Source organism: Gossypium hirsutum, chromosome A04 (genome assembly GCF_007990345.1).
Source record: "Gossypium hirsutum isolate 1008001.06 chromosome A04, Gossypium_hirsutum_v2.1, whole genome shotgun sequence".
Taxonomy (NCBI): domain Eukaryota; kingdom Viridiplantae; phylum Streptophyta; class Magnoliopsida; order Malvales; family Malvaceae; genus Gossypium; species Gossypium hirsutum.
The window spans coordinates 83,539,160-83,552,516 of NC_053427.1; the positions used below are offsets into that span (position 1 = coordinate 83,539,160).

General features: G+C 33.4%; 1 protein-coding gene across 1 annotated transcript; it reads left to right on the forward strand.

Annotated features, from left to right (window-relative positions):
• The first annotated feature begins 3,837 nt into the window (after positions 1–3,837).
• LOC107949011 (50S ribosomal protein L15) lies at positions 3,838–6,667 on the forward strand. Its single transcript, XM_016883706.2, has 4 exons — positions 3,838–4,367; positions 5,616–5,699; positions 5,780–5,869; positions 6,229–6,667. Exons 1-4 carry the CDS (start codon positions 3,975–3,977, stop codon positions 6,487–6,489), a joined length of 828 nt encoding a protein of 275 aa, XP_016739195.1. The 5' UTR covers positions 3,838–3,974; the 3' UTR covers positions 6,490–6,667.
• The last annotated feature ends 6,690 nt before the right edge of the window (positions 6,668–13,357 follow it).

Genomic DNA, 13,357 nt, shown 5'->3' on the forward strand with positions numbered 1-13,357 from the left:
TCCTTCATTTTAATTCATGACTAAATGCTCACAACACAACTAAAAACCAAAATATGCTTCAAGAGTTAAGGTAGAATCAAGAAGAACTCATGAACATCAAGATAGAAGCAAACTACCATGAACTTACCTTCAATTTTCTTCCCCAAGTGACCGAACATTCAAGAGCTTTCTCCTCTCCTTTTCTCTTCTCTAACTTTAGGCTATGATGAACAAAGATGGACAAAACTTTGTTCTTTTCACCCCTTTTTCTTTTAATAAAATTTCATATTTCATCTATTTAATTCTTTAATTCAAAAGACATGAAATGCCCATCATGGAACATTTACCTAAACCATTATCATGGAACATTTACCTAACCCATTATCATGGAATATTTACCTAATCCATTATCATGGAACATTTACCTAACTCATTATCATGGAATATTTACCTAATCCATTATCATGGAACATTTACCTAACCCATTATCAATTTGTACCATGAATTATGGATATCAAGTGCTCATATTGTCTACAACAACATGATGGCTAGCCACTTCATGTAAAATGGGAGGTTTGTCATGGAAATCCTCCTATTTTTCACTCCTATTTATTTGGCCATTTCAATTTAGCCTATAGCATTTTCAAACATTTTCACATAGGTCCTATTTCATAATTTCTCTCACAAATGACAAAATCAAAGCATGAAATTTTGCCAACATTCATAGAATTCCCGAAAATTGGGGCGTTACAACGTCATTTTGGAGGGCTATAAATAGTCCTTTTTTTAGAAAAAAATCATTTGTGAAGGAAAAAAAGAAAAAAAAAGAAAGAGAAGAAGAGAGAAAAAAAGAGAGGAGGGAGAAGGGAAGGATTCCGGCCAGCGGCCGGTCACCGTCCGGTCGTCAGACCGTCGCCGGCACCGGCTACCGTACACGGTGGCCGAAAATGCAAAAAGGTCAGTTTTTTTTTGTTTTTTTGTTATATTTTTTTGTATTATATCTTTGTATATTTGGTGTCTTTTTAATATATGTGTATGCAAAAACGAACCTAAAACAGTAACTAAAATAATAGAATCACCTTAGACTTTTCTCACTTTTGAATCTTCAATCTTTGGTATTCGTTTGCTTGGATGTTGTTCTTGTATTCAAATGCTGATTGGATTGCTTATTTTTGCTCTGGAATCGAATATTTTTCTTAGTTCTTTTTGTTTTTGTTAAACTGCCGAACCCTTTTTACAATTTTTGATTCAGGCTTTATAACCCTTTTTTCTCTATTTTCCTATTGTTTCTGTCTTGTCTGCCTTACTGATTGCAGGGGATGGGCATGGGAGGTGACCGGTAGTGCAGGGAATGGTGCTGGTGTCAGAAAGCAGGTGGGCAAGTGGGGAGGCTAATTCGGCGCTGAATGCTAGGGTTAGGTATTTTCTATTTTGGGTTTGAGGTTTCAAGTGGGTTTGGGTAGTTGGGCTGGTGGTTCTAAATGTATTTGGGCTGAGGGTGGGTTAGATGGTTTAAGGGGTTTAATGTATTGGGTTTATTTGTTGGGTCAAAATTGGGTAAGTTAGTTGTAATGTATTTGGCTGATGGGTTATTTTGCTTTGGGTTTTATTGGTTTAATGTAAATGGGTCATGGGTAAAATTAGGCTATAACACCTATATTAGTGTCTCTTTCAAATTTGAAGCTTTTAATAGAATGTTAACAGTTAATCGAGCTTCTAAAATTTATTTCCTTATTGTAGACGCAAAGACTCAAACATAGGACAAGAAGATATACAGAAGCTTAACTCACGTACCATTCTAGAGATAGGTTTTATACATTCTATCAATTTAGTCTTATTCTTAAAATTTAAAAATTAAAAAAACTTATTAAAAAATAAAAATTATTTAAAATTTTATTTTTTGATAATAACACATAAGATTTTATAAAAATACATACAAATTTATAAATAAATGAATACCCAACTTTCTCTCTGTCTAACATGAAATTATTTATTGAAATAATAATTTGATAAATAAAATAATTTTTTAAAACCCCACAAAACTTAAAAGTATATTCAAATTTCCTTTTTCAATTTTATTTTATAATTATTAATTTAGTTGTTATACCTTTAGTTTTGTTCATTAGTACTCGCCAAATTTGTTGAGTGTTGGGAATCACCTTTGCCAACAATCACTGACACCAATAATCCTTACGCTGGACTCATTTATTTTCACATCTTCCTTTGTTACGCCATCTAATTAGGAATTAGTTGTGGAGTTGTCAACATAGCCTTCCACCTACTTGGCCTCTAAAACTTCATCCTCGCTTATATATCCCCAATTATGCCGCATCCTCAAACTCAACATACTCTCTAGGCAACAAACTAAAGACTTCGATTCTTATCCTTTTCAACCTCATGCTATAGTTTTTGACCCAACATGAATATGTTGGTCATTAATGTTGAAAAAAAGAAAAAAAGTTGCTTAAGTTTTCTTCATGGTTTATTTCCTTAATTTGTTTTATTTATAAAATTATTATTTTAATAAATAAATGTCATTTTAGAAAATGAGAAAATTAGTTATTTATTTATAAATATTTTTATAACTTTATATGTATTTTATTTAAAAAAATTAAATATAGTTTCTGTTTTTAAAGTTTATTAAAAAATTTAATTTCTAAAAATCAATATTAAATTGATAGGATGTGTAAAGTTACTGGTTGCATTTATTAACTTTTTTAATAATTAAGATTAAATTTATAAAATCTCTAAATATTGGAGGGATAATTTTATTATTATACCAATAAAAAAAAATCAAATCAACATTCCATTTGAGATTTAATGGAAATAAACTAATAGTTGAATCACTATTTATAAAATTTACCCACAGTTTTTCCAAAGATAAAACAGTTGTCGTTTTCAGTAACCCTAAAATCCCAAAGCTTCTCTTCTTCTAACACAGTGACATCACTAATTTAAACAACAGTAAACTACACCACCAGTCACCTAATTTTTTTTCGCTCAACTATCAACTTATTTTATTTGTTCATCTAACTAATTGAGATTTCTGTTGGTCCCTTTCTATTAAGTGCCGTTGATGGGTGGATGAATTGGCTGTTAAAAAATTGATATATTTAACCCTTAATTTTTATATATTATATTAAATTAATCATAATTTTTAAAATAATCCTAAAAATTTATAAATAATTTCAATTTGATCCTCAAAATTTGCCTTTCTTTTTCGATTTGTCCCACCGCCACTATCATTGTTGCCTCCACCTCTAGTTTCACCTTTCTCCTGTTTGGTTTATACAGAGTTTGGTGGAGCCTCGCCCCATTTGGGGACAGAGTTGCATAAACAATAAATTAATAACAATATTAATATCTCAGCAATTAGAAGATTGCAATTGATTGTTAATTTATTGCCCAGTTGTAAGAAACAACCTTTTTCCAATTTTCTTTATTTATTATAAAGCATGGTCATCTTCATAATTAGTTGCCCCACTTGGAGGAGGAGGTGGATGGTAGTGGTGTGGGGGAAGCGAAAGAGGAAGGTAAGTTTTGAGGATCAAATTGAGATTATTTATAAATTTTGAAGGTTAATTTTTTAAAATTATGACTAAATTGACATAAAATGCAAAAATTGAGGGATAAATTTATTCTTATATCGATTTTTCAATTGCCATGTTACTCTCCTGTCAATCGCACTTAACGGAAATGGACAAAAGAGAACAATCTCGATTAGTTGAGTGACCAAATTTAATAAATTGATAGTTAGGTGACCAAAAGAGAAAAGGGGTAATAGTTGGGTGACCAAATTAAAAAATTGGTAATTGGGTGACCAAAAAGGAAAAGGACAATAGTTGGCTGACCTGTGTTGTAGTTTACCCTTTAAATCAAAATTTCCCACAAGCTAGGTCACTTTTTTATGAAACGAAACCCTAGATCACAACCGTAACACATGATCAAAATTTCCCAATTCGATTGAAAGCCCCGAAACCCTAACATTTTTTGCAATGATTAGAAGAATACTCCCTTCAATATCCTCAGTTTCTTCTCATTTCCTCAAGACCAAACCCATCTGCAGCCCATCACCACTCCACCATTTCCATTCCCTGCAATCTCTCCAATGTTCCAACCCCATTAGCAAAAATGGGTCATTATGGTTTCAGGGTATTAGGTCTTATAGTCTTTTGAGCTTGAATGATCTGAGAGACAATGTTCCCAGAAAACAGAAGACGAGGAAAGGGAGAGGGATTGGGTCTGGTAAAGGAAAAACGGCTGGGAGAGGACATAAAGGACAGAAAGCTAGAGGTAATGGCAAGTTGGGATTTGAAGGAGGGCAGACCCCTATGCGGCGGCGTTTGCCTAAACGCGGCTTTAAGAACCCTTTCAGCCTCACTTTTCAGGTACCATTTTTCTTTATTTTTTCTTAGATATTTTGTAAATCTGAAGGGATACTTTTCTTTCTAGAAGTTTTCTTTCGTTGCCTTTATATGAATTATATGTTGAATTAATGTCTCCTTTCTCATGGCTTATGTATTATGTTTATTTGATACTGAAAATATGCAATTTCAAATATACATGTATATATGTAAATGTTGGAATTTCCTATATGGATGGTAACTAGTGAATTTGTAAGTGAAATGCAAGTTCTTGCCGTAGTCCATTTTTGTGGGGAGAAAGTATTAAGAGTAGAAAACATGCGCATTATTATGGTTGTTCCTTGCTACAGTGTTTCTCTTGACTTGTGTATTATGTTTATTTGAAGAAAGGGAATTGTATGTAAATGTTGAAGTTTGCTAATTGGTTGGTAACTAGTGCATTTATGAGTGAAATGCTAGTTCTTGCTTTCTCCTTTGGGGGAATGAATTAAGAGTAGAAAACATGGCACATTATCATGGTTGTTCCTTGCTACACTTTTCTACTTGGCCAAAAGATGAAAATGAATCAGCTAGACCAGGATTTCTACACACTTTATCAATCCGCACCTCAATGCGATTGCATGTTGAGCTTATTTTACTCATAAGTTAGAAAGGAAGGAGAATCATTTTCTCATAGTTTTCACATTTTGAGGTTTGATCTATCATTGCTGCTGGATATTGGGATATGTATTTTGATTCTCCTATAACCATCTTACAGCTGATGTTTCTTTGGGTTATTTGTCACTTTTAAAAAAGTTTTCTTTTCTTTTTTAATCCTTTGTGCAAACTCATATATAGAGGTCCAACATATTTGAAGTTCTAAAGGGAAATGTGCTATTGTACTGTTGCCAGTTGATATCTCCAATATGGTATCATGTGAGATGGAAATTTATGTATTGATTATCTTGAATGCTTGTAGTCTGCTTTTCCGTGGTGATGTTCATATTCCATTTCTTTTAGTCCATTGAGGTTTCTATCTTGTTTAGCTACTTTAACACTACTTTTTAAAGGAATAAATAAGTTAGAATTTCCGTTCTGTACTTTTTTGGCATTGAGAATTAATTCTTGTGTTGATGTTCATGACATCGAGAAAATTTGAGTACTAATTTTTTTTTTACTTCTTGTAAGGTTAGCATATTCGTTCAAATATTTTGGTTGTAGTTGTACTTCATTTTTTATTTGAGCTTTTTCTCTTCACTTGTTAAATTACTTGTACATTCGTTTTTCCGGCAGCCGGTAGGATTGGGAAAAATTGCCAAGCTTATAAATGCTGGGAAGATAGATTCTCATGAATTGATCACGATGAAGACACTCAAGGTAGAGTTAACTCTTGCTCTGATATTCGAAGTTAAATCACCTTTTAAGCGTAATTCACACTAATTATTGCTGTTACATAGGATGCTGGGGCCATCGGGAAACAGATAGAGGATGGAGTAAGGTTGATGGGTCGTGGTGCTGAACAGATCAAATGGCCAATTCATCTCGAGGTAAAAGATTTGACTTAAATCGTTCATGTTACACTGCTGACTTGTCATTTCTTCTTCTTAGCCCTTTTTGAATTAACTTATGTTGGTTTAGAATAATTAAAAGAACCACACATCATCTAATGTATTTATTAATTCTACTTGCACGATATCTTTTATAGGTTTTACTTTCAGATAGATCAATCACGCTTATAGACTTCTAATTTTTTACTAGTGTTTTCCGGGTGCTAGTTAAATATGTTCTGTGATGTTGAATTGACTGAACCTTTAGATTCCGTGCGTCGATTCATTATGCATGTGTTTCCTTTTCTTAATTGATTGGAACCGGGAAAAGGAGTCGATCTGACTGTTGAAATTTACAGGTGTCAAGGGTGACTGTTAGAGCAAAGGAAGCAGTCGAAGCTGCGGGTGGATCTGTGAGGAGAGTTCATTATAACAAATTAGGGTTGAGAGCTTTGCTCAAACCTGAGTGGTTTGAAAAGAAGGGCAGGTTGTTGCCAAAACCAGCCAGGCCTCCTCCGAAATTGAAGGATAAAGTTGACAGCATTGGCCGCCTTCCTTCTCCAACAAAACCTATCCCGTTTTTCACTGAAGAGGAGGCATCTGCCTCTCCTGCTTTGTAGACAGATGCTTTGTTTGTTGGTTGAACAGCAAGATTGATATTCATAATGAGTTATTTTGCAATCAGATTTTGTTTTCTCGGACTCATAGTGTTGCGGATTTTCCGTGTTTCGGAGGAAACTAATCAATACATGCAATCCCTTTCCATGTCAAGAAAATAAGTAAAAAAAATTCTTTGCACTCGGTTTGATCCACATCAATCTTCGATTTGTGTTTCGCACTTGATTCAAAACCTGGAAAACACAAGTTCATCTCGATGATTCTTATCCATTTGAATCTGGCTGCCTGATCTCTCTTCTTGTGATCGAACTTGGTGGTTACATCCGGTGCAAGAGACGATGAACTTGTGAATGGAATTTCATCTGTGAGAAAAGGTAATGCCATTAACACTTATCTTTGTTCTGTGAAAAATTCTAATGTAGCTGAAATTACAGGGCGTATTGCAGCATCACAAGCAAAATTCACAACTTAAAGAACAGAATATGAAAATATAAAGAATAATTATGAATCTTGAAAAGATTAATATTTATAGATCATAAAATAGAGAATACATTGATCATACAAAATAATCTATATATATTTATATTATATGTATATACTTTCTAGTCTTACAATTATACTAACCGATTGGAGGATATTATACACTTATGAACATTTGCATCAATTATTACAACTACAATGATGTCGTAACAGGTTCAATCGATTCTACTATTATTTCAATTGGTAATAAAATCTGTAAATTATAGAAATTAAATTAAATATTTAAATTCTATATAATTGATTTTATATCGATTCAATCTTCTTTTAATTTTTTAATATCATTGTTGAGCCTAATTTCTGCCCGGGCCCAATCAAACCAGCTCAAATTAAATACCCCATTAAACCGACCACTAACTCTATCACCCTACTAAACCATCCACTACCTCCATCACCCCTACACCCTACTAAACCATCCACTACCTCCATCACCCCCACTAACTCCATCACCCTACTTGTTATAAATTGTAAAATTTGGCTATAAAAGCCATGGAAAAACTATTGTAAAGAGGAGGAATTTTTTTTAGAGAATACACATACAAAATCAAAGAGAATACAAATCAGATTTTTAAGGTAACTTTTTATATTATTCAATTTTGTTTACTTTGGCGTTCACATTTTTCTTTACACAAACGAAAGAAGGGAAAAGAGAGGGAGTTTACCTCTGATTTTATTTCCTTTCTGATTTGGCCCCAAAGTTTTCATTTTAATTCAATTTAACCCCTTTTTTATTTTTGTTATTTTACTGTTAAATTAGTTAATTTGAGCTTTATTCTCATTATTTTTATATTTGTTTTTTTATTATTTTCTATTAATTTAATTAATTTGAGTTATGTTTCATATTATTATATTATTTATTTATTATATATTTATTATGTAAATATATATTTTTTAAGCGAAGTTAATTATTTTAAATATAAATTTCTATTATACATAGACTTATTATATTATTTTTTTATACCATTGTTTATTATCGGTTACCATTTTATATCAAATTATTATTATTTACTATTTCTCACTATTACTAATTTAACATTGTTATTCCAATTTTTTTTTACTATTATCCCCCATATTTAATGTTATCGTCAACATATTTTTTGTTATTATCATCATGTTTTTAATATTATTATTAATACTATTAGCACAATGTTTATTACATTATTGTATTTATTATTACTGTTGTTTTATTAATTATTTCTATTAATTACTATTATTATTATTTTTTTATTATTTATATATGGTTAGCATTATTCTCATACTATTATTTTCATGTTGTCTATTATCATCATTTTTTAAAAAATCTATGTCCTTAATTCATTTATCCATTGATCTTCTCTCAAAATTTTTCAAAATAAAGACAATTTTGGTATTTAAAGAATTCGAAGAATCGTGCCCTAACGTATTGGGTTTCGCTTTCTTTTTTTGTCTTGAATATTTGAATATCCTCTTACCAGTTCACTCTCAAAATTTTTCAAAATAAAGGCAATGTTTGGTATTTAAAGAATTCGAAGAATCGTGCCCTAACGTACTGGGTTTCGCTTTCTTTATTTGTTTTGAATATTCGAATATCCTCTTAAGGCTAAAACGCACGTTTAAAGGCAAGCTCACAATTGAGGGTCAAAAATGTTGTGTCCTAACGTACTGGATGTAATGTTTTACCTTGAGGTGAGATGGTCTTTAATACACATTTGACTTACCTAAATGTTTTAAAAGTCAATAAAAGGAGGATCGCGTTTTGAACTCTGTCCAAATCTTTAATTTTCAACATTAAGATACTAAATAATCAATCAAGTACCAATTTTGGGCGTGTCAAGGGTGCTGATCCTTCCTCGTACGTAACTGACTCCCGAACCGGTTTTCTTGTAATATCCTGATTTTGGGCCTAGTCGGAATGGTGGTTTTGAGACCATAAATAGGAGATAGAAATAATTATTTTATAATTATTTTGAGGTCTATGATATGATTGCATGATTGTGTGAAAATTTCGTGAAGAAATTCTATGCATAAAGTGCTTAATTTGAAATTAGGGACTAAATTGAATAAATTGCAAAAGTTGTGTTCTAGAAGCATTTTACATAAAATTGAATTAGATTATTAATTAGAGGTCCTTAAAGAGTAATTTGACCAATTTCTAAAAAAAATTTGGACAAAAATGGGCTTGGAAGGGTAAAAATTTAAAGAATAGTAAAAAGGGCATTTTGGTCATTTAGGGGTAAAATGAATTAAAAGACAAATTTTAAAACCCAAATGTGTCCATCTTCAACCCCATAGCAGAATATAGCAAGGAGAAACCATGGCTAGGGTTTTTCAAGCTTCCAAGCTCGATTGTAAGTCCGTTCTAGCCTCGTTTTTAATTTTTTTACGTTTTTTGAGTCCCGGTAACTTGATTTAGCTTATGCTAGCAATAATTTAACCTAGGGTTTATATTTGGAAAAATACTCATAGGTGAAATTTGTGTATTTTGGTGTTTTATGATAGAATATGAGGTTTTAAATTATGTTAGACAACTTGTGCTACTCGGTTTTAAGTGAAAACGAGCAAAAGGGCTTAATCGATAAAAATACCTAATAGTCATAAGTACATGTTAGAGTGAGAATTTGATGTTGCCATAGAAGGGAAAAATGATCAGCATGTCATAAAACATAAGAAAATGGGCTGAAGTTTAATTTACGAGCTTTGGGGCAAAAGTGTAAATATGCAAAAGTTTATGGGCAAAATTGTAATTTTTCCAAAACATGATTTTGGCTCAATTTGAATAATGTGAGTCCTAATTAGACTATATTTTAAATAATAGAGCAAGGAAAACTGAAATTCGGGCTAAAATGGGAAAAATACCAAGTTGTGGACGAAATGGTAAAAGTAGCCATTTTCGCATACGAGGTAAGTTCATATGTAAATGTTGGTAACATAGTTATTATTTTAAATGTTTTAATGTTATTTAAATGATATGATAATTATTATGAAATATTATACTTGTAATAATTGTTTGATAATATGTCAAATTATGTGATATACTTGGAAAATGTGAAATACTACCGAGTATCGGTATCGGCATTCCGTAGAAGATGGTTGAGGCACATGATTGGGAAAAAGGTCCCATTGAACTTTAGGAATGGATTAGGATACAAGTGACATGTCACTAGGATATTTGGGTATCCGAACTCGTTGAGTTGAGTCCGAGTTCGAGAGATGTAACTAGGCATCCGAGCTCGTTGAGTTGAGTCTGAGTTCACTTATGGATGCGAACGCCCGAGCTCGTTGAGTTGAGTCCGAGTTCACTTATGGGCGGGTTATATGGTAGCTTGGCTACATATGTGGCACTTATGTGCAAACTTTCCATGTACCGAACTATATTCCGATGTGTTCAACGGGTAAAATTCTACTCAAATGGAGGAATACTCGAGATGAAAGGGATGTATTGGTAAGTGTTGTGAAATGGATACTTTAAACAGGTATGTACTTAACCCTCGGGTTGAAAACTCGATATAACAACAATATGGTAAGATGATAAATGAAAATATGATATGAATGTCTTGGTGATGATTATGCAAATGATGTTTTATCTTTGCTTATATGGTTATGTTACTTGCTATTTACATGTGAACTTACTAAGCATTTATGCTTACTCCCTCCTTTTCATTCCTTGTAGTTTTGACAAGCCAGCTCGGAAATCGGGAACGGTCGGAGGCTCGCTCACACTATTCGTGTATCATCTTGGCATAATGGCTTGTATATTTTGAGCATGTCATGTATAGCATTATAATCATTTTGTGTATATGGTCTTATGATATGGTTATTGAGTGGTATGGAAATGCTTGGTAATGATTAGCCATTGGAATGGCTAATCATGATCATATTTGGTGTTATGTGTGCTAAATTGCTAGCTAATCCATGGAAAACATTAAATAGGCAAAATTTACCGTAAAATAGATTCAGACAATAGCAGTGACGTGAGTTTGACAAATCATTAAAAATAGTAGAGATATAATTAGATGATGAATAAAATATGGAATTGAAGAATTATGAGTCTATTTTCATATAGGTGGAACAAAACAGGTATATGAGTTATATTTTATGAGATGTTTAAATTTTTGTGAAACAGGGCCAGAATGATTTCTGGATCCCCTATTCTGACTTTAAAAATTCATCATAAATTTTACAAAAATAATTAGAAGTCATACTTTATATGTACAGATTCCTTATTAAGTCTAGTTTTATTAGAAATAAACGGCATAGTCATTGAAACTCTGTACAGGGAGATATCTGATTCGTAATACACAGAGGTCAGAGCAGTCGAACCCTGAAACAGGGGAGACTTTAACTAATAAACTGTACTAATTGGCTGGACCAAAAATTATAGAAAAAAATTAGTAAATAGATATATGAGTCTAGTTTCAGAAAAAATTTACCGAATTGGATTTCAAGTTTCGGAACTCGAGATATGAATTTTTAAGCAACTGTGACGCAGATTGCTAGCTTGACTGGAAATTTTAAAAATAAATTGTTTGAGCCGTTGAAGTAATGAATTAAGTCTGTTAACACCTCGTTTTCGACTTCGGCGACGGTCTCGGGTACGGGGCATTACATAGCTATTTTCGTAGACCAAAATCGTTGTTTTGAAAAATTTATTTATTTATCAAAAACGACCATGTTTTGAGGTGATCCAATCACACTCTATTAAAAACGATTGGTGGCGACTCTCAACTTTTCGTTTTCAAAAGTCAATTTCCCGTTTTCAAAAAAATGGTTTCGACAGGTTGGCGACTCCACTGGGGACATCAGAGAGTCGAGCTGTAAATTGATTGTTTTCTGTCTTTTTGTCAAAAATTGGAAATTTGGTTTCTAAATCTACGATCCTCTTATTGCATTTTCTGTGTCTTTGTCAGTTTTTATCATGTGGGTTTTACTTTATTTGTCGAGTCTTTTGATATATTCTTGCATCATATTGCATGACCGTTGTGGTCACACCTTTTAAGTGGGAGTGAGGACCTATGCCTTCGTGAAGTTTTCACCTCCGCATGGGCTAGGGGATCGCTTCCGGGATACATCCGTTCCTATGTCTTCGTGAGGTTTTCACCTCCGCATGGCCATAGGGAAATGTATCCCCCTGAATCGACTTGGTCCATATGAGCCTATAATGGGTGAGGATTGAGGAATCTGCTGGTTCAGATACCCTTTTCTTTAGAACTGAACCACATATAGTAAACCCTAGGAGCCTACCCTAGTTAGGGCTACACCAAACCTTAGTGGTTACCCAGATAGGTGTTCTAGGTTGTTTATTTCTCCTGTACTAACGTGTTTCATTTTGTTTATGTTTGCATCATATTGCATAGCATTTTCATCATAAAAAGGAGGTGTCGATTCACGGTTCGGTTGCTAATAGAAAGTTTTGCCATGGAGAGCGAATTCCTTGATAAAGTTGAGGATAATGTGGTTATCCGGAAATGGTCAGAGAGCACACGATCAGAAAAGGGCGGCAGAGTTGGAGAATGCACTACACAAGCATCGTAGCCGCAACTCGGTAATGGAATTTAGCACCAAGCCGTATATGTAATCCACTTTATGTAAAAGATTTTATTTTCCAGTAAAGTTTTCTAAATGGAATTGAATCAGAGTCGACGTCTTCTTTTGTATTCATCCCATGCATTTGCATTACATCACATCATGTGCATTAATTCAAAAAAAACCCTATTAACTAGAGGTTATTTCTAATTACCCTGGAACATCTCTATTACACTCGAAGAAAGAAAAAAGCCATGGATCAGAGGTTGGAAAAATTAGAACAGATGCAAAAGGAAATGCAAGAGTAGTTGCATTTGCAGATGTAGGAACAATTGGCCAGGATCCAACAAGAGATAAGGGATCAGATGCTGGAATCCCAGAGAAGCATGCTAGAATCCCAGAACAACATGATAAGCCAGTTGACACAGCTATTTAGGGGAGGACCTGACAAAGGAAAAGGCCCAATAGTTGATACTGGGAATGACAAGGAAGACTCTGCTTGTCCTACAAGCTTTGCCCCAATGAACATGCAAGTACAGCCACCAAGGGTGTCTGTTAACGTTAAACCCCTGTATCAAACCGGCAGTTTAGCACCGATAAATTTCCCAATAGGTTCAGGTTCATACCCTGGAGACCATCCTGTAATCCTCTATGTCCCCGACTTCGACGATGCAGCAGAAGAGGAAAAAGCAAAAGCTGAGCTCTCAAAATAGTTCGAAGATCGATGCAAATGGTTGGAGGAGAAGTTCAAAGCATTGGAAAGCGCTGATTACCAATGCGGAGTGATGCTAGAGTTTGGTCCCAGATTTGGTACTCCCTCCAAAGTTCAAG

Bases quoted from the DNA above. Each gene is read 5' to 3' on its own strand.
- LOC107949011 (XM_016883706.2), top strand. From the start codon at position 3,975: ATGATTAGAAGAATACTCCCTTCAATATCCTCAGTTTCTTCTCATTTC. The intron at 5,700-5,779 runs GTAGAGTTAACT...GCTGTTACATAG, and splicing joins TCACGATGAAGACACTCAAG to GATGCTGGGGCCATCGGGAA. The intron at 5,870-6,228 runs GTAAAAGATTTG...TGAAATTTACAG, and splicing joins AATGGCCAATTCATCTCGAG to GTGTCAAGGGTGACTGTTAG.